The sequence below is a fragment of the Vollenhovia emeryi genome, unplaced genomic scaffold, assembly GCF_000949405.1.
Source record: "Vollenhovia emeryi isolate VEMERY1.0 unplaced genomic scaffold, V.emery_V1.0 DF939122.1, whole genome shotgun sequence".
Classification (NCBI taxonomy): domain Eukaryota; kingdom Metazoa; phylum Arthropoda; class Insecta; order Hymenoptera; family Formicidae; genus Vollenhovia; species Vollenhovia emeryi.
The window spans coordinates 3,236,647-3,260,519 of NW_011967244.1; the positions used below are offsets into that span (position 1 = coordinate 3,236,647).

Here is a 23,873-nt window from a genome sequence, read left to right on the forward strand (position 1 = left end):
CGTGGAACCGATAGTTCCGATTCGTATAGGTGACTATACTCGTACACACCATTTACTACCATGGAGACCGAATGTCGGATTCGAGAATACAGAAGTTACCCCGCTGTAAGTAGATTCAGTCACATTTCTCTCTTAAGATCAGCTGTAATCCGCCCGCTTATCGCTCCTGCGGCAACAGCTGTAGAGAAGTCGTTCCTTGAACCCCTTTACGGAATGATATTGATTTAACAAACTGATGCTGTCCCGTATAACATACTTCCGCCGGTTCTCGGTAGATTCTTATCCTCCTGAGCAAGCACCTGAGCAGTCAGATTTGGACATGGATATAATTATTCTGTTGTTCTTTTGCAGAGCCACAAAGTCGATATCGAGTTACGTGCTGGACGCGAGAAACAAAATGAGTACGCGGTCGTTGAAATTCCCAAATCTGATCACGGGGTATCAACGCAATCCCGTTCACGCGTCGCAAGCCGCCCTTTATACGCGATACACGCCGCACGAGTGGTTTCAGAAACAAGTGAAATATTACAACGAGGCAGATTCGCAGAGGCATTATTCCGAGAGGATGCGAAACGACGCCCAGAGGATTATGAGGTGTCGACGGCTTCTTGGGAATAATTTTCTAATTGTTGTCAGATGCTACGGCCGAAATATCTTTCAGGGTTGCCGAGGAGAAGATACAGCATGGCCAGTACGATACCAGCCGGAGACTCGGCGAGAGGATGAACGACATCGCTTTTTGGCGTAACGAAGTGGCAGCGGAACTGGAGAGGATGCTGCACGAGATCGAGAGACTCCACGACTGTCGAAGTGTCCTGGAAAAGGCAGCACGGGACATCGAGGGACCTTTACATATCGCAGAGGAGTGTCTGTATCACAGAGAGGCTAGAAAAGGTCTGTAGGATGTCGGCAAAACTATTTTCCACTTGTTCTTGACATTTTGGATATTGCATTATAATAATCTTATCCTTTTTTTTTTAGGCACAGAATTGGTACACGACGAGTCGGAAAAGTGTTTGCTGCGAGAAGTAGAAAACTTGCGGACAAACCAAAAGAAGTTGGAAGCCTGTTTGGACAAGTGCAAGGATCAGGTACAATGTACCCTGATTTGTATGATAAGTAGAGCAAAGTTCCTGGTTACTTGTCACAGTTAATGAATTAATATTTTACAGTTACGCAATTGTAGAGCTTCGCAGAATCACTTAGACCTGGATTTAAAGAATAAGGAAAGTGCCCTGGGCATAGACACTATTTGCCACCAATTGAACAATCACACTCACGGATTACAATATTATTCTGGGATTGAGAAATACGACGCATGGTAGTTAATCACAGTATATGTATAACTTTTAACAAAAATTTTATATTGAACTGTTGTATCTTGTTCTCAGTGTCTCGGAGCAAGAAACCTGGGCGGACGCCGTGAATAGGATAGTGCAAAGATCTCAAACGGAGCGGAACAGGTCGAGTCAATTACGCACCACTGCCGAAAGTCTCATCAATAAGGTCGCTCAGGAAATGTGGAATTCTTGGAGTAACACCAACAACGCTTTAACACACAGATCTTCCGAATTACTCGAGGCTAAGAGCAAGCTCCAACAGCATTTGCAAAAGGTATGTAAAGCGTCGCGCGCGCGTAAATTTCGGATCGGATTAAACGCGTCTCGTGAAATTGCAGGTGCAACAAGAAATATTCGACGTTGAGAAAAATTTGGAGTTAATGCGTAAGGCTATCGCGGACAAGAGTTACGCGACGAAAGTCGTACATACGAGGATGGAGGCGAGAATGCACCGTCCGGATATGGAATTGTGTCGCGATTATGCTTACGCGAGGTGCGTAGCTTTAACGCGCCCAGCAGCCACCGCAGGTGCGACGTTATCTGAAAATACTGTTTTTATATTGCAGCCTTCAGAAAGAGATCGACGAGATAAATCATCAACTCGAGCGAATGCACAAGGCGCTGAAGGAACTTGAGAACCAGCATCAAAAATTGCTGCGGACTCGCACCATGCTCGAACACGATCTCGCCCTTAAAATCGACGCGATATACATTGACAAGGAGAAGGTTTGCGGGCTCAGACGCGCGTATCCTGTTAACGCGTTGTTCAGATTTTAAAAGTATGTTCTCTGTTAATGCTCCGTGCACTGCCGTTCATGGGAATGTCCAGTCGCGCCGTTTGGAATACACTCCTAAAGGAATTTAGGCTACGTGATATCTCCACAATTCGAAAAAGGAGTTTGAAAACATATATATATATATACATTAAAGATTTATTCGTTTGTACAATTGTAATAACTACTAGGAATAATTACGCGTTACTTCGCCGAGTGACTTCTGGCGTAACTCGGTACAGGCAGATTAAATCCTGGCTTGGCCTCGAAAAATGTATAAGAGAGGACTATTTCGTCAACAAACTCCATTTTTGGATCGTCCGCGAATTCGGGATCAATGTAGAAGAACACTGGCATGTCAACCTTAACACACAAGAATAATAATTTATGCTACACTGCCTAATTGAATAACTATAGATTAAACGTATTTCTATTGTTAGAATAGAAACTGATGCAGAAAGAAAATAGAACAGCTGTCCTTAAATATACGCCAAAACTAGACTGTCTTATTATTTTGTTCTACAAAATGCGATACCAATGAACTTACTTGCTCACGTGGGTTGAGCATCTGTTCCTCGAAACAGAAGCACTGTATTTTATTGAAGTATTGCCCAACTTCGAAAGGTAAAACGTTATATGTGGATATCCCTATGACCTGGTGATCGGTCGGATTCGTGGCTGTATAAAACGCCAAGGCCGTCTCCCCGGGAACAACCATGATCTCCCTTTGCTGCGGCTTGAAATTCCATTGCATCGATGCCGCCACATCTGCATTGAACTTAATTCGAATCTTCCTGAATTTAATGGGCGACATTGTGATCACTTTACTGGCGTCGTGACCAGCCGATACCGTTCCGCCGTAACTATACGACTATAGAACAAAAGGAAGACCCAATTGAGGAACAGATAAACATGTATTGGCGCCGACGTTGCTGTAGAAAAAATTGTATGAAATTCATTGAAGTGAGACGAGACTAACTCGAGTAGAGACACGATATAGATCTCAAAGAATTGCACCTGGCAGAACATTCTGTACAGTGGCACTGCGGAATAACTTAGTCCAACTACCAGAACCCCGACTCCGGCCCAGTAAAAGGCAGAGGAGCGCAATTTCTTTCGAAACGCGCTGTCCGAGTGGTCCTTCATTAGATTTCGCGACACGCTGGTGTGTATTTGCCTCGCGCAGGTGCGCGTCAACAGCCGGCAAACGTTAAGGTACATCTCGTCAGAATTTCTCCACCGGTGTCCCGTCGAGCCGAAGAAGAGACCCGGCTAACCTAAACGTAGGTGAACTTCCAATGTACCGCGCCACGTGAAATTAAACCCTCCACGGGACCATGACGACATTAAAAACTGGGGAAACGAAGGCAGTTTTCCCAGCGGTGCATACGAGCCCGATTGATATTACGAGGTCCTGATAAGATCCCGGGTGCGACATCACCGGTGCAACGCGAGACACCATAGGCCTGTTCTTTATTACTGCACTACTGAACTAGTGCAATAAGTTAAAATGAAACAAATATATTACCTCTCATTCCAACTCATTGCACCAGTGTGCACTAGTTCAGGAGTGCAGCAATAAAGAACAGACCCCATATTGCCTGTTCTGAGAGTGGCAAGTGGAATAGACTCATTGCGCTTACGCCACTTGCGTCGTCGGTAAGTTATCCACCTACTCCGCTGTCGTCGATTTTGAAATTTAAATTTCTCCGTACGTCGCCGATAACACATGCGAGCACGGTAAGCCGCAAGGAAGACTCGATCCCGATCTTATCGCTCATTTTGCGGTGATTTATCGTGAAGAATATCACGCGTAATTTGAAGTAGAAGTGCCATAAGGGAATTACATATGTATATGTATACATTGTTAGTTAGGTTCGATATCTCCACGAGCGCTAATACCTTTTTTAACGATCGAACTCGGATGAATCTCTCTCACGTTGTGCATTAAATAGCCAACCTAATTTACGTTCATTCAGTATTCATTTTTCTAAATATACACGTATGTAATTGCATAGTTTCTTGTTGATAATATATCGCCTCCTCGGGTACTACCTTGTTGTGGTGGAGGGGCTTAAGTACCCTGAAGGGTTACTCTCTAAAAGTCAATAAGTGGATTATCACTGAAAACAATGAATATTCACTGATTTACAGTAATGATGTACTGATTAATTTTTAGAGAGTACATACCCTAAAGACGGGACAACCAAAGGTACCCATTGCACTATTTAGGCCCGATTTTTCTGTTTCTAACAAACTGTTGAAATTATCTATAAAGAAGAGACAGAGAATCGATTAAACTGTGGTCAACAGTTGATCAAACTGTTGACCACAGTTTAATCTATTCTCTGTGATTTCTTTATAGATAATAATATAGATATACGTATAATATATAAAATACTTCATATGCCCGCGCGGTTTCAAGTGGAATCCGTCCACTGGCGCCTCCATGTGCATGAAACTTGTTTCGTGAACTACGTGGCCACGAATATATTCAACGGGTAACACACTATGTTCACGGTTCTGTACCACTCGATTTTGTCTCACAGCGTGCCGAAATGGTTTTTGTGACGAATCGAAAACCAAGAAACAAAATATCTCAGGCTTAGAACACCATTCTCAAAATACTTATGACATAAATCTTTATAGATATTTAGGCTGAAAAAGATCGATTTACGCCCGATATGCTTTCGCGAACGCGAGAGCGCGACAGTTTCGAGCTTCGTGCGATCGTACACGGACAGACAGGCTAAAGCAAAAATAACTAAAATTAAAATATTGCCGTATAAACAGTAGGGGCATCTACATGTTTTGTGTTGCAACATTCGCTAAGTTTGCTGCACAAAACGCATATGTATAGTTGTCTCCACTACTTATTATACCAATGTGGATATGACAACCACAGATATAGCTGTCCCAAATAAGTCCTGAGGAAAATAAAAAGTCAAGATGATGTCAATTTGATGTCATATTGACCAGATTTATGTCATATTTTGGTCAATAAGACTTCAAATTGACGTCATCTTGACTTTTCATTTTTCCTTGGGTTATTTATTGGGGTTGTGCCAACCCTAATTAGACATGTGATAACCATATCGATCTCTCCGTGTAGTATTACTAGCGCGACGGATTTTTCATATATAGATTGTGCAGACGAATTGAGTGATATCTTGGGTATACCTCTGATGAAAGTGAGCAATAATCGTTCTTTGCCGATATTTATTTGTAACTGTATTGTCGATTGAAAGCACAAAATCACTAAAATATTGTTATCGCCACGATGATCATTCGTTACATCCAGAACTTTAATTGCATATTGAAAGTAAAGCATGAAAATAAGCAAATAATATCAGAAGATATATCATCAAGCTATGCGCAATTTTCCTCCCTTGATCAAGAAACGACGACTCGAGTTTCATTATTCTTTGCACCATCGTTCGCTTCAGTATTTACTTATTATATAAATGTATCAAAAATACGTATAGATACCAACCTGAATGAGCCCGAAGAGATCCAATTGGAATCGTCGTGGAATGATTCGAGGGCAGCAAATTGACAAGGCTATATTAGTTAATTGTTCATAAAAAGTAAATTTATTTCGTACATGTTTTTTGTGAAATTCGATTTGTAATTTCTTCCCAACAAATATGTTAGAGATGCAATATAGATTACATTTGCGATAACAATTGATTTTCTTACAGAAAATCGTGTTCAGGATCGTAACCCTTAACTATTTCTCGAAAAGATGAATTTAAAAGTAATTGAACTTTAATTGCGAAAGCGAATAATGCGTGTATTGTAAACTTTAATGCATTTTATCAATCTTATTCTATATTTATTCACAAAGAAATGGATTGTCTTGAGTTACGCATTTAATACACAAGCGGATAAAAGATTAAGAGATACAATGCTGAAACTATGCATTACACTAGAAAATTGCATAAATCAAGCAAATAGTAAAAAATCAAGTTTATAGTTAAGGGATAACGATTATTATATTATACATTTTACATTTTGCAAATAGGAAGAATTATAATCGCGCATTGGTATGTATTGCGATAGGTAGTTTCACAAGGGAATAATACACGCTGCTCTTCGCCGATTTTAATAAAGCAGCAATGACAGAAGGGTACACCTTTAACTGCTTATAACTCAACTTCGAAGGTTCATTCAGATAAATGGCTTTACGTGTTTAATTAGATAGTTTGTTCTATCATAGCTGCAAGTTTTATCGAAATGAAGAGATGCGTAGTGTCCCCTTGTCAGTCCGTAACATAATTTATGAGAAGTACCATAAAAATTTAACGATAAATGCTTTTTGTTTGACTTAATATTATTTCACAGAACTGTCGAATCTGGTATAATAATACCACGTATGTAGAAATGCAAATACCGTTCTCGATAAAAAAAAAGGAAAGATTTAAACGTCCGTTTAGAAATCTTCCTATGAATTCAATCCAAGTTTTCTTAACTGATCTGTTCCTGATTTCTGATAAACTGTACATCGAGGTACGTTGGCGATTAATACAATCACACAAAGCATATAATTGTTTAACCATTCGAGATAGCTAATTAAAAGCTAGATAGGTCTCTAGGATTATTATAAACGTGTTACACATATAAGTATATCGCGTATTTGATTGAAAAACTATAATACTCGAAATCTCAAACGTAAGAACTAGAGCGTATATTTGGCACGATCAAGAGGTATTTGCAATCGTTTTTTAATATGATGTACTTTCTGCATCAATCAATCTGGCTCATTAGAATGCAAAATTCATGGAAAAGCGAAACTATACGATTTTTATTCCTTTTATACATTCTTCGTTAACAAAATAAAAGTAAATAGATGTAAGCTGCTTTTCGCATAAAAAATTAATGAGATCTTATATTACATTAAACTGTTTAACGGAAAAAGTGCTAAATTAAATGTGAAGTTAGTAAAATATCTTTTGGCATGTGTGCAAAGGATGGAAGCAGCTTTGAAACGGATCGTCTTATAGTCTGGTCTCCATAAATTTCGCTTCTCTAGAAAAGTTTCATAAGAGCCAACCTCTCTACATTTAATTATTATACGGAGTTTTTCCCCCAAGAGAAGTTGAGACGGATTTAATTATGGCCATCTGTTTTTATGTACATTTGGTATGGTAAATATCTAAATTCACGGATGCACCATCGCAACTCGTTGTTACGTCGGACACTTGTATCTAAGTGTGGCTATTATACGATGAGCATTGCATCGAATCACTTGGACACTGCGCGCCATATAAATCCCGCTATAAATTACTACTGTCTTTGGCACGAGTTTGACAATCACACGCGTAACGAACATCGAAAATATAGTAATCCCAAAGTTATTCTTCATTTACATCTGTGTTAAATGTTCCGCAATACCCTTAGCGTCTTCGAAAGTCGTGGTTCTGGTACGATAGACTAAATAATTAATCCTGTTAGCGATACTTAAGTATACGTGCCGTGAAGTATTTTTAAATAGTATCTTTTCCTTTGCACTATTGGTGTTTGCTAGCTATTTCTCAAGTTGATTGTGCAATCATATCTCTAGTAGATCAACGTTTTTGGTAACTCTCGCAATCGAGTTTAGGTACTTTGAATTTGAGAGATTAGTTGACGGATAGCTTAATAATGTCGCATACGCTTTGAGAATAATATTCACAGATAACACTAAGAAATTCTTTCGCAATTCTGCTATTACTGTAAAATCCTGGATTAGCTCGCTCATATTCAAATCCTTTTATGTGTATAACGAACACATAAGCCTATGAAAATTACATTATGTTTAAAGATAAGCAACGTTTCTAAAGTTACACCATTCCGTTAGACAAGCTTAAAGCGCGGAAGTATGATAAATAATTGCTTTCAGTACTTTTTGGTACTCAAAGGATCACAGATTGCGTCGTTTTGCATTGACTGGCAAATAAATAATTCGATAAACGCAAGTACGAGCGAATAAATAAATAAATAAATAAATCGGATAAGGGGCTGGAGACGCAAGCGATTTTAGTTGGAAGGGTGGCGTCTCAGTTACGCGATTCGTAGCCGCAATTCGCGTAGAGGTGGATCCTCTGGTGGTCCCGCAGGTGATGACGGTGCTTGAATCGCTTCTTGCAATTCCCGCATTGAAATCTTGGCCCGACACCGCACTCGAGGCGTAAATGCCTTGTGAGATTGCACTTGTGCGAATAAGTGCGGCCGCATTTCGGGCAAAGAAACGGTGGCCCGTCCTCCGCGTCCATCAATCGCTTCCAAACTGAAACATTCGTCGAAAAGGATACAATAAGACATACATGCAGTCTCTATTTCTCTCTCTCTCTCTCTCTCTCTCTCTCTCTCTCTCTCTCTCTCTCTTTCTCTCTTTCCCTTCGTGCTTTCGTGAACGATCGTATGCAAATTAGAAGAGTTAGGCGGCTAAATAACGCAAACGAAAACATCGAGTATACGTATAGCAAGTCATGCCGCAAGTCAGAGCGATCATTACACAGATTTCTCTCTCTTTCTCTCTCTCTCTCTCTTTTTAGTATATTTTACTCCCGTTCTTGTATACGCACGCTTAGTCCTGCATCGCGGCGTCTCTCGCAGCTTCTAATCTCTAAACTACATGCATTTGCGAAGCATTTTCATGAATTGCCTTTGATAATTTTGATACGATAAACTGCATCGTGCTACGCATCATAATACATAATATTTTCACAACCAAAACGTATCTCTGCAACAGATAACTTCCATATAATTTATGTCAGGAATAGACAAATACGATTATCGGAATCGTTGATTTGAGTACATATTTTTATTTGTTATATTCTCTGCGATGCTTTAATTTATTGTAATATTTCATTATTATTTCAATCATTTTTACCTTGTACATTTAGCAAAAAAGAAACTCAATGCCTACATTTTAACATCTAATTAAATTCAAATAGTTCAATAAAAGTATACGGTTCTCTGTGGTATTTTAAATATTTTTGTAGTACCGCGAGTTTTGTCCATCTCCGATTTAAAGTATTTCAGACATCACTGCTGCATGCATTTAACAATCATCTACATCTCATTTTCAAGTATAATACGTACAATAATAGTATTGAAAAAAATATTATAATCATGTGATTGGCAGTATCGATCGAACTATCGTAATTATTCCAGAAAGGTCTTGCAAAAAATCTCGCAGCGGCTAATTCGTGAAAAAGTTCTAAGATTGACATTTGAACAATCGTACATGTAAGTAATCGAATATTGATAAAATAGGAGGTTGGTGTGTGGGGACATATCTGAATATTAATAAAATTCTGTAGTATTTACAAAATATGCGTGTTTATTTTTATTGCAGATACATAATAACTAACGCAAACATATATCCGCATGTATTATATATTCGCATAAATTTTAAGTCTCTATGCGGGTACATCTGACAAAGAGAGCTCGTTACATGCGAAGGCGCGATCATTGCACATGTCACAGACTCTCCCCTAAATAAAAATTTATAGAATACATCTCTGTCGCATTATATATATATATAACTGTTTATATGTTATATATTGTATATATGTATACGTACATATATATATATGTTTATTCAGACTATTCGTTTCGTTGGCACTGCTATTTCCTTACTAATTGTAAAAATATAGGCTCATATTCTTATTCTTATCTACTGTTGCACTCAATATGCAATGGAAATACTCAGCATGAATTTTTATATCTCGCATTTTCATATAAATCTTTTTGTATACATTACATACGTCATAGCTGCATTTTGCACTGTTAACAATCACAGTTTATTTCTGATGACTTATAAATTAATGACTTTAAATTTTTAAAGTAATTGTTTTCACTATTGGCAAACAGACCAGAAATACATGTGAGCAGATATACAAGACGTCTCGAAGAGAAGCATTGGAAGTCAATTAAATTCTCATGCGACATGTACGGTCATGGTTAGAAAGATTGTCTGACGTTTTACAATGAGTTTTCGGAATATTCGTAAGTATCATCTTTTTGTTCTGATAATGCGTCACTGCACATATCCGTGAGCAAAAGATATAGTTATTCGCATGATAAACTATTTCCGAAATTCATCATAAAACGTCGGACAACCTTTCTGACCACGACTGTATGCATTGTTTTCGTAAACGTCTTATATATAATATATTAAGTTATTGACAGTTTATTACCATCAGTATATAACTATAATAGACTTGATGCTACATTTAGTGGCAGAAATGCAATTTAAGTTTATTTGAACGTTATTCAGTCTGCCGTTGGGACAATAAAAATTGCCTGGATAGAAAAAAAAATTATCATGGCAGTGGATCTATGAATAATAACATAAAATTTGCTCCAATACTGCTGATAATAAATTTAACAAATACACAAAACATATAACAAATTACTTTGATTAATCTAACGTATAATTAATCGATTTAAATTAATTAATACATAAATTAATCAATTAACAATTTGTTAATATAAATCTCATCTAGTATGAATAATTTGTAAAATATTTAACTATTGGATTGAAATTAGTGTGAATTTCTAAATAAAATTTAAATAAATTTTATTATTAATTTTCAATTAATTAATTATTAATATATATAATTATTTTATTAATAATAATAATATATTATTTTATCAAATTAATTAATTTTTAATAAAATTTCATTCCAGTGCCAATCAGATAAAATCCTCACACACTTATGAATCAACTCAAACATATAAGTATGCTATATAAGTACTCGTATGTATAATATGTTTATTTACCAGATTTAAAAACTGTAACAATGGTAAAGTTTAAACACAAAATACGTAAACGAAAATTACTGGCTTTAACAATTCAACCGATAATCTTACTGGTATTAAGTCTTACTTTTATGGAATTATATGTTAATTATGTTGTAACAATTTGATTAGATATTATAATTGCGCTTGCAAAATTGCAAACCTGACTAATTAAGACAATTAATAAAAACAACATCGTTTATTAATCTTTATAGTAACTTTGTTATTTCTTGTAAAGCGGAAAAAGGCTTTCTAAACTCAAAGGTTCCGCCTTAATAAGAATTTCTCGTAACCATCTCTCGCAACTCTTGGCAGTTTAGATTAAAACTATCTAAAATAATACGTTAATGTTCTTTTAGATACGTTAGACGTATCTTGATCTTGTACGTTCTTACATAAGCATTCTATCTTACATATTCTTTGGAAAACTTTGCGATTGTATATCAAAACTCTTTAATCAATTGTTCGCTCGTTTGTGTGACATCACAAGTTAGACAACTACTGCTATGTACGAATCAAGTACACTCTTAAAATATACTTGTACGGAAAACATTTTTAATATTGTATTTGTATTACATAACTAGAGAGTTATATAATATGAATATACTCTCCTCTATGTTATGTAACTATCTCCTCAATGAAGAATAACTCAATTAATAAAGATCTAAGAACAGAGCTTAATTGAGCCGTTTTCTTTGTATTGATACAAATTAAAATATCAGTTACATCTATGAATTATCTCTATAGTTGCATTTGGATTTTCAGAATGTTTATTGTCTATAATTAATCACAAAGTGATGTTTACGCGTAAGAGAAACAGACAGAACATTCCTTCATGATAAAATCCGAAGAAATTGGCCGAAGTGACATTGAACCCAAAAAATTTATAATTTATGTGAAATATGGCATTCACAAATATTTTAGTGAGTTATTCGACAAAAAGGAATCAGTCTGAGAGTCCTAAAATCTCAATACTTTAGTCTAATTTTTATATCTTACATTCATCTTGTTAGTTAATTGTCTTGATTAAAACTTTTACAGCGCATTCTCCTCCGCGTAATATTCAATGGCACCGAGTGGTCTTAGGGCTTCTGATGAGTTCTCATATGTAATAGCAGATTATGCTTGTGCTTCGACTTCTTGTGGCAGATATGACATTCGAATTGCGGCTCCACGCCGCACTCGAATCTCATGTGTCTGCTGAGCGAGTGCGATCTCGTGTAGGCATTACCGCAACGCGGACAATAATAATCGCGATTATCCGCGGTTACCTGGTTGCTGTTGACTTCCGTCAGCGGCTGGCCGTTTTCCATTTTCTCGGTGGCGACGTTACCGGGACAGACGCTCGTCAGATTCTCGATCGCTGTTGTTCTCGTTGTTGTCTCGTTCGTCAACTGTTTCTCCGCCATCAGTCGTAGATACATCGTCTGGTACCGATAATACCATTCGATTGCTTCACCTGGCGAGTACTTCCGCTCTAGAAAACACACAAGTGAGTCAGTAAGGCTTCGCCAGGAATCGTCGCGCCCTTTTGCCGTAGGGATTGGCGATCACGATTTAGCCTAGAAGGAATTCGTATGGGATCGCTACAACGACACGAACATACACACAGCATGATTTGAGTTACACGTAGCCATTCACCATAAAAGCGACTGTGAACAAGGCGCCCTTAATGTCTGGGATTTTCACGGGATGGCAGGTTCTCTTTTGCGCAAGAGGGGGAAGAAAGTTTATTCTCTTCTTCTTGGAACGTAATTTTGATACGTTTAATACAGACGGAATTACAGTTTTTTTCACGTTAAATATACCCTTAGTCGTCTGCTGCTTTATTTCCACTAGACACGAAAATGTTGATCGAAACTACAAATTTTATTGCGTCGGTCGAGTATATAAAGGAACATATTAAGTAAAGTATAATTAATCTGTTTCGTTCCGATCATAAGATGTTTGTAACAAAGATACAAATAAGGTTTATCGATATCACATACGAAAATATTGTGACTAATTAAACACAGATAACAATAAACTTGGAAAATATAATAAAGTTTCGATTGTTATCGCTAAAAATATTATGGGGAGTAGGAGAATACTTGTTTCAAAAAATTATATGCTGTATATTTTTTCATCTTCGTAAGTTTATTATTTGTTAATTAGATCAACGTTTAATATACTAATTAATATAATAAGTTAATATAATATGTATTGAAATTTACATATATTACATGAAAAAGTACGAAATAACTCATTGTCTTACAATTTCCAAAAATAAATCTTACTATTTCTAATAAACTTTGAATTTCAATAATGAATAAGATACAATAATAGAAAATTTAACGAATTAAATATTGAAATAACTTTTTGTGTGAAATAATATTTATGATTACTTCACTATTCATATGCGTACATTTAACTTTTTATTTGCGAAACATGAAAAAAACGAGGAAGATCATAATGTTCGTTATAATAACGTTAACGAATAAGTCAATTCTAAATTTTTTTATCATCTAACTTGTAAACGGAAAATTCTCGGAAGCAAATGTCATTTTTCGAAAAATCTATCTTTGCCGACATATTGCTGATAAATCGAGTTTTGATCACAAATATTTTGGTCGTCGCCACGAGACGCCACGAGTCACAAAGCCTAAATTCAGGTCACGTTCCTTTAATTCATCTTTCGCTTGGAGAGGATCACGTTCGCGGGAGAGAAGTCACCCGCCGTGGTGCGCGGCGATATGGTTCCGTAATTCGTAACGATACTTGAACTTTCGATCGCACGCGTGACAGGAGAACTTCTTCTCCTTGTTGCCGCAGTCGACTCTCTGGTGCCTCTTCAGGCTGTCCAGCCATTTGTATTTCTTGCCGCAATCGGTGCAATTGTAGTGGGTCTGTATCATCGGCGCGAAGGAGTCTCTGTCGTATATCTGAACAAACGGATAATCGCCGCCGGGCCCTAGAGTATCGTGCACCTTCGACGGCGAGTACGACTTGCTCGGGAACGGAAGGGACTCCTGGCTCTCCTGGCCGATGCTGCGCGCTTTCCGCTCCAGCATCCACAGGGCATCGTACTCCTCCGGCTGGTCCACGCCTGCGGCAAGAAAGCAGAGCGTCGGAGATTAGGTGACGTCCGAATCGCTTAAAACAGGGTCGAAGTTACGAGGAGATCGCGTCGCGGCCATTCGATTTAAGATCGTGGCTAAGTGCGAATGGATGGGCATGCAACGATATCAGGAGGCAGATAGGGACGGTCCCAACACGCTAACGCGAGACGCTTTAGCAAGTTGTTCTGTAATGTGGAGTTCGAAATTACGGAACGAGTTCCCATATTAATTTTTATGCGTGCATGAAGAAAGAATGCTTTTACGATAGAAATTATGTCAATGGTACTTTCAATTTTATTCAATTTATCGATAGCGTTTCACTTTGTAATCAAGTTTCCATAATCATTATTTCACATTTGAGATCGGAGCACACAGGAAAAGCGGCATCACGGTTTTTGACATTTAAACAATCATCATTTATTCGTTACACAGTTATTATTGTCGCGATTATTCCGAAAGAACTTAAACTCGACGATCTTGTTTTTCTCATGTGTACACATTCGGGATTTTTAATCTTTTTGAAAAAAAAAACAACTTAACTAATTACACGTAAAAGTGGAATACATAAAATAAAGCACATCCGTACGCGTAACTTATCCGTATATATATATATATATAACTTACATTATTTTGATCTTACATTGTGCGACTAAGAAATCTATAATCGCTGCTTAAAATTTTATTCGCTGGTGATGTTTAACGTGAGACGTAGACAATTTATATGAGATAAATAAAATTCTTATTGATTTGCATTGACAGTGATTGCCAAAGACTTGGACGAAATTTATATAAATATTTATATATATAAATATTTATATAAATATAATATAAATATAGTATTTATACATGAATTTATATAAATATTTATACTTTTCAATCGCGCGCGAGAACAATATAGACATTTATTTACACGCATTAATTTTTTCGATCTTGTACGCTTATCTTGTAAATGTCATTAGATATCTAATAAAGTTCATATAGAAGCTAAATCTCTCAGTGACTGTATACAATAAAACACATAGGGCTATCTATCTCTCTCTTTCAGATTCTCTCTCTCTCTCTCTCTCTCTCTCTCTCTCTCTCTCTCTCTCTCTCTCTCGAATTGTTTCACATTCTTAATAAAGCGAGATATTAATATCGTGCAATTAACAATCTGCTACAATTCGATTGTGAGAAGATCAGTCATTAATGTGCTACGTCAGTGTAAATCTTCTGAAAGCGCATTTAAACTGTAATAAATTAGGTGAAATTTTGGATAAGTTTCCGAAAACCATTCACGCCCTATTTACGTACTTCGCGGCAAAAATGATTTAAATAATGGATATCTTTTTAAATGAATTTTTATCGACAAAAGTTCAAAGCCATGTAACATCTAAATAATCTTATATTCCTCTTAAATTCTAAATTAATTAGTAATACTTAATATATGAGGAACCTGGCATGGAAAGTCGTGTCAAGCCGTGAAATGTAAGATCTCGTTTTGCACAGAAAGCACATTCATTTGAAAGATGTTCATTTTAAAGTTTACATTTTCACTGAAGAATATGTAAACAGGATGTGAGCAGTTTTCGGAAGCTCATCCGAAGTTTTTATCGACAGTTTTAGCAAATTAGTTCAGAGTCTCGTTCACGAAGTCGTATTATTTCGTCTCATTACAACTGACACTATGTCTATTTTCTAAAATCGATCGATATCGCGATCAGATTTATTCTTATAAGCTCGTTTTATCTACTTTTGAAGAATTGTTGCTCTCTTTGTCACCGCACACTTGTCGCTGATGCCGGCGCAGAGTATCTAGCCTTCTGTACGATTTGCCGCATTGATTACAATAGTATTCCTGCTGCTGAAGCCTCTCTAGCGTTTCCTGCCGGTCCTGGAACGACGCCAGAAACTCGTCGCACTTCTGCTGATGACGTTTTAGGCTGTCAACTCTCGTGTACGCTCTGCCACAGCCGTCGCAACGGAATTGCTGGCAGGACTTGGAGTTTTTCTGGATCACGTTCGCCTCCACGCTGTTCAAAATCGGCGAGTCGCAGAGCAGGTAGTTAAGCTGGCCATGAAAGGGTACCTCGCATACTTCCGGTTCCTCGTCATTGCTCTTCTCCGCGGTGCACTGTCCATCCTCGTCTGTAAAGACATCGTCACTCCGTTAAAAAGCGAGACTACGTAGCAAAACGTGCAGGGCGACTGGCAAGCGAGCAGCGTAAAGCCAGCAGCATGCATAATTTAAATTACCTTCTGATCTCAGTTGTGACAATCATAAGGTGGAAAGTTGTAGAATCATAAAGGAGCTAAAGAGGAAAGGGAGAGACAAATAGGGAACGGGAGAAACAGCTCTCGAAAATTTGAATTATTAATGATAAAGATTCTTTTAAAGATTTTAATAGGATAATAAAAGACTCGCGATATATTTTCTTTCTTGGCACACAATTTTGTATGAAAGTAGGGCGCGAAAGTTCATTAAGAAATCTACTTTTAACAAAGTTGAAGGTATTTATTGATTAGAAAAGTAATGACGATATATGAACATGTTATATTGTCATATAAGGATATGACTATGAGGATATATATATATATGTTGTGAACTAATTTATTTTTATTGAGAATTACAAAGTACACGTACATGTTTGACAAATTTTGTACAAACTCCATATTTACGAACATCACGCTTTGTAAAATCGTCGCGGATGCGAATAAAGAAAAGAAACATGTAGGAAAGAAGTTTCTAATAAAAAAAGTGTGCATAACTTGTTTACTTATTCGTCATTAATTTTTACTTGAGAATAATACTTAAAACTAATTCCCTTAAAAAATATATATGTGTACTTAGCATATATAAAAGATGTGTACTTAGCATTACGTTATTGAAACATGCTTCTGTCTTTTCATTATTTCATCATTTTCATTAATTTGACCTTCACATGAAAGCGACCGATTTGTAAAAGCTTCATTTTATATAAGAACAAAAAGTTGTGTAATGAAAAGTTTTAAAGGTTAAGGGCCAGTTTCACAAACGTCGGTTAACAGCTAACCGAAGGTTAATTGATCCTCTGTCTCTTCTTAGAGAACAAGATAGAAAAAGATAGGGCGTTGACTGAACTCTGGTTAACAGTTAACCAACGTTTGTGAAACTGGCCCTTAGTAATTGAAGAAATACGAGGCGAAGATTGTTGCAATTCCTGCCCCCGAAAACAAAATCAGCGCAATTAAACCAACTTTAAATTTGTGAATATAAAAAAAATTTAGATACATCGAAGCGTTAAACAAATAAAAATAAATCAAGAGAAAAAGAGACTAAATAATTTAAATTAATTATTGAGAGGAATATCGATTCTCGCGCATAGATTACTACACAGGATATACACTCGATATATGTAACTAATAATCCATCAGTGCTGTTCTAGAAATTAAAAATGGAGAAATCACAAGAAGCCCCCCCTCCTTGAACAGGCCTAAAATAGAATATTTTGAACAGAATATATCGAAATACATTTTATACAAAATTATTTTACTCTATTTTGCTACAAATCTTTATATACTAGTTTCCCTAATTCTATATAATAAAGACATGCAAAAGACATTTCATTAAGGCTCATGCTTTCGTTTTTTAAAAATTTGTCTCATAAAGGATTAATTATCGTTAACTAATTCCAATCTAACAATAAGTAATATTATATCAAGTGTTGTTTGAAGGTTCTCTTTTGAGAAAGTCTTTTTACGCACTTTTATGAAATAAGAAAAACTTAAAGCAATCTAGAATAGATCGTTTATCATATGCACAGTATATATTATATAATATATTATATAATATACATTATCTGTCTTTTCACTAAATAAGGCGCATGAGCATGACGCACTCTTTATGTAATTGCGCGGAGACAATGATTTTTTCAACTTGTTGCCACGAATTGGTTGCTCTTGGTTTTACAGTACAGCTTTACATGTCTTTTGAGACTGTCGATTCTCGAGAAGTTCTTTCCGCATTCATCACAGATAAGCGTGGTAACCTTCAAGTTTTGAGGATTCTTTCTCCTACGCTTCGTAGTCGGATCGTAATCGACAGACACGAATTCGAAGCTGCCCTCATTGAGCTCTTGCGATACGAACGGTTCAACTAACCAATTGCACAGCTCCTTATCTATAAAAAAAAAGAAAAAGGGAACATCGGTTAAGTTTACGTCTCGACTGATCTGAAAATTCGCGAAGATGAGAAAGAAATTATAAGGGAAAAGTCTTATAAGCGCATGCATTCGGAAAGAGTGATCCCGTGCGAACACGTTATTATCGATGAATTGGAAAAGTATCGCGGCTCTAAAATTGCCTTAAATCAATAATAAATATAATATACACACGATGTGCAACGTTTATGAGAGAAAAGTAGGAAAATAATAGGAACGCAGCATGGTGCCCAATCATAATTTTTAAAAATAATATTATTTTATTGATAAATGCGCGAAGAGACAAATTATATAACAATGTCCGCTTTGCTAATAGTTCGTATTTTTAAATTTAATAATTACTAATATTGTATAAATGCCATAACATAAACGCGATCTGATAATAATATGAAACTGATTGAAAGAGAGAGAAGTAGCACAGTAAATCAATTATAACGGAATAATGTCTCTTTATTAGAATGTATTTTCGGTGAATAACTTTATTTCCACATAATATTTACAACATGCATTATGTATATATTGTTTTATCAGTATGATACGATAATCGCAAAAAGTATAACAAATTCTAGAATAATAATGCACGGTAAGAGAACAAACCAATATTTATATAACTATTCAGTAAAAATTATTGTCGCGAGTAAATTGATTACAATTAATAATACTTCAAGTTCACATTGATCCATTTGTAAGTGATATGTTCGTTTAGTATAATGGTGCGTGTTATAATACGATATATATACTATATATACATTATAGGTATAATATAATTATATAGTAAAAGGGCGAAGCTGCTAACCAAAAATATTCACTGCGAGAAAGTAAAGTTGATGTTCCAGACCAAGATGACAAATATAATTACAAGAGTCGATGGAAAAATAATATAAGAATATAAAACGCCTAACGTGTATTTTATTCAACGGATAAACATCTCTAACGCTAAAGAATTAATTACACTTTGTGATGTTTCATTTTCAAATGCTTGGTTAATTCGTATCGACGGTAGAACATTTTCATGCAGATTTCGCAGTGTAATTTAGGCAGCTTGCCGCACTCTAGTCTCTGATGTCGGCGCAGATTAGCCATCCATTTATACCCCTTGCCACACTCACCGCATACATGCTGTGGCGGCCACATCATTTGGCCACAATTTATAAAAGGCGGTGGTGCATTCTGATGGCTAACGTTCGGTTTAACTTCATTATACTCGTTCATCAGGCTGCCATCTGGAATATGGAAAAGATTTTGTTATTTTCGCGAAATCGATGTGATCAGCATAATCATGTAAATATTAAAACCAAATTAAATCAATAAGACATTCAGTAAACGAATCGATTAAATTAAATCAATTAGCACTGAATCAAATGCATTGCATTAAGTATCAATTTCTACATTGAATTATTTTTAGATTTAATCTTTTTTATGACACTTCTTTTATAGAAGAAATCGGTTGTTAAGTACATGGACAACAAATATACAGTATTAGTATTTTAAATTAACTTTTAATAATATTTTATCATATTCGATTACTTGGACCGGTTTCTAGAAGCAAATGCGAGTAAGTTTATGAATGTGTTACATTAGCGAATATAACTTGTTTTATTTATCCAGATAAAATGCTATCTTTTACAAGCGACTGTTCTATTTGTAATGATATTTCAGTAATATTAATATACTAGCATGCCCCGCGGCTTCGCCCGCGGTCTCACATACGTGGCTCTCACACGCGTGATGAAAAGGGACTTAAATTTTACGAATTATCAAGAAGAACCCTAAATTGTCACCCCGAAATTTCTAAACAAGAGTATCCTGGTTCTGATTGTGAGCAGCAACTGTCTTTTGGAGATGCAGCGTGAATAGTTAAATTATTTAATATATGAATGTACCAAGTATTTATGTTATTTATCATTTGTTTGTAAATGAGAAATATTGCGCAAATATCTCTCCTACAGTCTTCTAGGCAACTAAGTTTCATTCACGTTTTACATATGTTTTTCGAAACACATAATTTATTCTTTTTAAAAAAATTATTAAAAGTAAAAGAAATTAACATTCAAATTATTTCTAAAAATTATTTTAATCGGTACACTGTTGATTGCGGTACATTATTTAAAGAATTAAGCTACGCATACGTTATATCCTGATGCGCAAAGTGAATAACATACAGCCTATGACTATTTCGAGAGTCTTAGAAAACTTGTGTAGAAATTTCGATTTAATCGATCAATTAGTAAAAGAAATCATCTGTACATGCGCGCTCCCCTGACACGCAAAGCAGAAAATACGTAGCCTATGACACGCCCCAGAAGCTAAGTAAACTTGTGTTAAAATTTCTAGCCAATCGGTCCATTAGTTTAAGAGATCATCGAGAACAGACAAACCCCCTCTCTTTATAATATTAGTATAACATCAAGAATTATTTGAGTATATAACATCAAGAATGATTTGTTAGCCACTACGTGACTAACAATAATTAAGCTTTCAATCGACCATAACTAGCAACGTGTTTTTAACACAGAAAATTTATTGCGATTGGTGAGACGCCTAAGAGTGTAGGGAGGTTCAGGTTCAAACCCTGGCTGAGATAATATTTTTCGCAATAAATTTTCTGTGTTAAAAACACGTTGTTAGTTATGGTCGATTGAAAGCTTAATTAATATTAGTATAGATGTATGTACATTTAATATTAATTACATATGTGTATATCTAATTAATTATTTTGTATATGTACACATATAGTATAATATACAAATTATGATATAATTATAAGATAATCATGACGAGAAAAGGTATAGGAAATTTAACATGTATTTTCCTCAACGGAGGGACATCTTCAACGCTGGAGAATTGATTACGCTTGGAGATGTTTCAATTTCAAATGCTTGGTTAATTCGTATCGACGATAGAACATTTTCATGCAGATTTCGCAGTGCCATTTAGGCAGCTTGCCGCACTCCAATCTCTGATGTCGGCGCAGATTGTCCATCCATTTATACCCCTTGCCGCACTCGCCGCATACATGCTGTGGCGGCAACACCATTTGCCCACGATTTATAAAATGGTGGAATGCATTCGGTTGGCTAGCGTTCGGTTTAAATTCGTTGTGCTCGTTCGTCAGGATGCCGTCTGGAATATGGAAAAGATTTTATTTCCGCGAAATTGATTAAATTAAGTCAGTTAACACTCAATTAAATGTATTGCAATAAGTGTTAATTTTTACATTAAAGATTTTATGTTTCTAATGATTTACTCTTTTTATAGAGAAAATCAGTTGTTAAATCGTATATGAACAACAAGTATACAACAGTATTTCAATAATATTCGATTATTTAGACTGGTTTCTAGAAGAAAATGCGAATAAGTTTATAAATTTATTACACTAGTGATGAAATACAACTTGTCTGATTTTGCAGAGATAAAATGTCACAATCGATTGTTTTGTAGAACTATTTCAATAATATTAAACATTGTAATTAAACATATTTTAAACTATTTTCTATTTTTAGGTAACATACTGTGCGTATGGCTATATAGATTGTGCACATTGTTTATACATATGCATTTGTTTTCTATAATATCAGATGCAGTTTAGGAGCTGTGCATTTTTCATTGTGACTGGAGGAAGAACGTAGCTATCGAGCAAATTTCTGGGTTAAAGGGAGTTTATTTTGCTTTATTAGATACAAAGTATAACAAATATTTATTTCTTCATATACACATATGTATACATAATAAGCATAAAGCTAGCATGCTCCATTCTTGAGATTCGAAATGTGATTTAAAATCTTTAATCGACGAGGAACTATTAGTTCAAAGTTCAAATTAATGGATGCTTTTCACGTGTCTTTGTAAGTCATACTTCCGTCTAAAGGCTCTATGGCATATTGGACAGGCAAACTTGCGTTCTTTTAGACATTCCCTGCGCAGTAAGTGAACGTTATTGCAAGTTCTATTGCAATCCGGACAAATCACCAGACTAATCGCCGTACCCTGAATGTCGTCCCCTGAAAGTAATAATGACTTCCGATTAGTAAAAACTTTTTTCATACTACAAACACACAATATACGCGACCAGTATAGAAGAATAGATATTGTAGTACAACTATCAATTATTAATGAATTCGTTTGTGAATTTATGAACAGAGAAAACCTGCACCTGCGTAATAAATAGATTATAAATATATACGTGGCGCAAAACGATAGACACGCAAGAAACCTAAGAAACAGCAAGAGACAATACACACAGTAGAACTATAATAATTTTAGATATTTATGTTCTTAAAGTGATTTTCAAAATGCTGAAAATACATCATAATTAAACTCATTTTAGATAATTCAATAAGATATAATTCTATTTATAATTTGTAACATATCTTGTACTTTTATGTATTGCCATTTTTCGTATTGCACGTATTATAAATAAAATTATAAATTGTATCTTATTTCGAATTATCGCATAAATTATAAATCTTTTAAAATAAGCTTAAGAGAAAGAACATAGTTCTTTAATATAAATTAAATCTTATAATGCATATGCACATATGCATGTTTTCTGAACAAATATATTATTTTCGTATCATAGGAACAGAATCTATAAAGGAAAGAAAGTCTTTGTACACAAGAAATATATTTTTTAAATATTTTATTTACACTGTTTTATGCCGCTCAAGTGCATTTCCGCTTTTCATAATCTCAATCATAATCAATCATATCTCAGAAAGCAACCATGAATATTATTTCCAATTACAATTTTCGACAATGTTATGATTTTATATATATTTTTAAGATGACTTTCGTTTGACAAGGGAATATTCCGATTTAAATAATGACAGGAAGATAACGAAGAAACGTAGTACAGGAACGATTGTATAAAAGATACAAAACAAGCGCTGCGTGTTTTTCGTTATTTATTAATTAGAATGTTACCAAATAAAATATATAAATACATTCAGTTATAAAACAATACTTTAATTATTTTGGAAATTAATTTGACCGAAGGTAGCCATTGACCATGGCTACACGTAAAGCTCTTGCATGTGTTCGGATTTTCTGTACTCGTTGGAAATATTGTGGAGTCGTGAAGTTTTTAACCAACCGTATCTTTGAAAAGTATCTAGAAAAACCAGCTTCATACCTTGAGTCCTGCCGACATAAAATTGGTTTGAGTGGAAAAATGATAAATTAGCAGGTTGTTTTTCATGAAGTTGCTGATCGCAAACGTAGTGCTTTCAGATAAAAGAAGAAAGATAAGAGATAACGTAAATTTGAAGTTGAATAAAAAATTGTCTAGTACTTCGCTATATAATAAATAAGTATATTAATTAAGTAATGTTAACGTAATGTTAAATATAGCAAAGAAATAATTATATAGGGAAATCATTAGACAATGTTATATGTGGAATTCAAAAATATCTAAATTGGCCAAGTTCTTATACAGGGTGTGTCCTAATACCCGTATGTCCCGTAGATGGTACATAGACCGGGGCAAACTGAATAGAAAAGTCCTATACTATTTTGCAAAATTCGCAGTAGTTATTGAGAAATTAATTTTAATGTCTGAGCGAATGAGAGCGTAGAAGGCGGCAGGCCGGACTCGGCAGGCAACGGTGGGGCATCATCTAATAGCGAGAGGTGGAGCGGCGCGCCGAAAAAAGTTGTCAAAAAAGCTCGCCGCTCGCTGCGTGACAACTTTTTTTC

At 35.5% G+C, this 23,873-nt stretch overlaps 4 protein-coding genes across 4 annotated transcripts in view; 1 reads left to right on the plus strand and 3 right to left on the minus strand.

Moving 5' to 3' along the window:
• The window catches only part of LOC105569995 (tektin-3-like), a 6,626-nt gene extending 4,457 nt beyond the window's left edge, over positions 1-2,169 (plus strand). The window contains exons 3-10 of the mRNA XM_012026899.1: positions 1-105; positions 352-594; positions 662-894; positions 982-1,091; positions 1,173-1,321; positions 1,392-1,614; positions 1,679-1,833; positions 1,907-2,169. Coding sequence (XP_011882289.1) covers positions 1-105; positions 352-594; positions 662-894; positions 982-1,091; positions 1,173-1,321; positions 1,392-1,614; positions 1,679-1,833; positions 1,907-2,117 — 1,429 coding nt within the window. The 3' untranslated portion in view covers positions 2,118-2,169. The remainder of the gene's footprint in view (positions 106-351; positions 595-661; positions 895-981; positions 1,092-1,172; positions 1,322-1,391; positions 1,615-1,678; positions 1,834-1,906) is intronic.
• An 84-nt stretch (positions 2,170-2,253) lies between these two features.
• On the minus strand, positions 2,254-3,603 carry LOC105569994 (cytochrome c oxidase assembly protein COX11, mitochondrial). Its single transcript, XM_012026897.1, has 3 exons — positions 3,131-3,603; positions 2,661-2,984; positions 2,254-2,476 (listed from the first exon to the last, which is right to left on the minus strand). Exons 1-3 carry the CDS (start codon positions 3,332-3,334, stop codon positions 2,318-2,320), a joined length of 687 nt encoding a protein of 228 aa, XP_011882287.1. The 5' UTR covers positions 3,335-3,603; the 3' UTR covers positions 2,254-2,317.
• A 10,008-nt stretch (positions 3,604-13,611) lies between these two features.
• LOC105570107 (zinc finger protein 91-like) lies at positions 13,612-16,858 on the minus strand. Its single transcript, XM_012027072.1, has 3 exons — positions 16,852-16,858; positions 15,763-16,128; positions 13,612-13,988 (listed from the first exon to the last, which is right to left on the minus strand). The coding sequence occupies exons 1-3, from the start codon at positions 16,856-16,858 to the stop codon at positions 13,612-13,614; spliced, it is 750 nt and encodes a 249-aa protein (XP_011882462.1).
• A 224-nt stretch (positions 16,859-17,082) lies between these two features.
• On the minus strand, positions 17,083-21,274 carry LOC105570011. The gene is made up of 3 exons (XM_012026918.1): positions 21,131-21,274; positions 19,289-19,402; positions 17,083-18,139 (listed from the first exon to the last, which is right to left on the minus strand). The coding sequence occupies exons 1-3, from the start codon at positions 21,195-21,197 to the stop codon at positions 17,892-17,894; spliced, it is 429 nt and encodes a 142-aa protein (XP_011882308.1). The 5' UTR covers positions 21,198-21,274; the 3' UTR covers positions 17,083-17,891.
• Between the last annotated feature and the right edge of the window lie 2,599 nt (positions 21,275-23,873).

Bases quoted from the DNA above. Each gene is read 5' to 3' on its own strand.
- LOC105570011 (XM_012026918.1), bottom strand. From the start codon at position 21,197: ATGTATGCGGCGAGTGCGGCAAGGGGTATAAATGGATGGACAATCTGC. The intron at 19,403-21,130 runs GTGCGGCAAGCT...TCCATATTCCAG, and splicing joins CGCCGACATCAGAGATTGGA to ATGGCAGCCTGATGAACGAG. The intron at 18,140-19,288 runs GTGAGTGTGGCA...TTTTTTTTATAG, and splicing joins GCCGCCACAGCATGTATGCG to ATAAGGAGCTGTGCAATTGG.
- LOC105570107 (XM_012027072.1), bottom strand. The intron at 13,989-15,762 runs GTGACAAAGAGA...TTCTTGCCGCAG, and splicing joins GCATCAGCGACAAGTGTGCG to GCGTGGACCAGCCGGAGGAG.
- LOC105569994 (XM_012026897.1), bottom strand. From the start codon at position 3,334: ATGTACCTTAACGTTTGCCGGCTGTTGACGCGCACCTGCGCGAGGCAA. The intron at 2,985-3,130 runs GTGCAATTCTTT...TTTGTTCTATAG, and splicing joins TGTACAGAATGTTCTGCCAG to TCGTATAGTTACGGCGGAAC. The intron at 2,477-2,660 runs GTAAGTTCATTG...TTGTGTGTTAAG, and splicing joins TGCTCAACCCACGTGAGCAA to GTTGACATGCCAGTGTTCTT.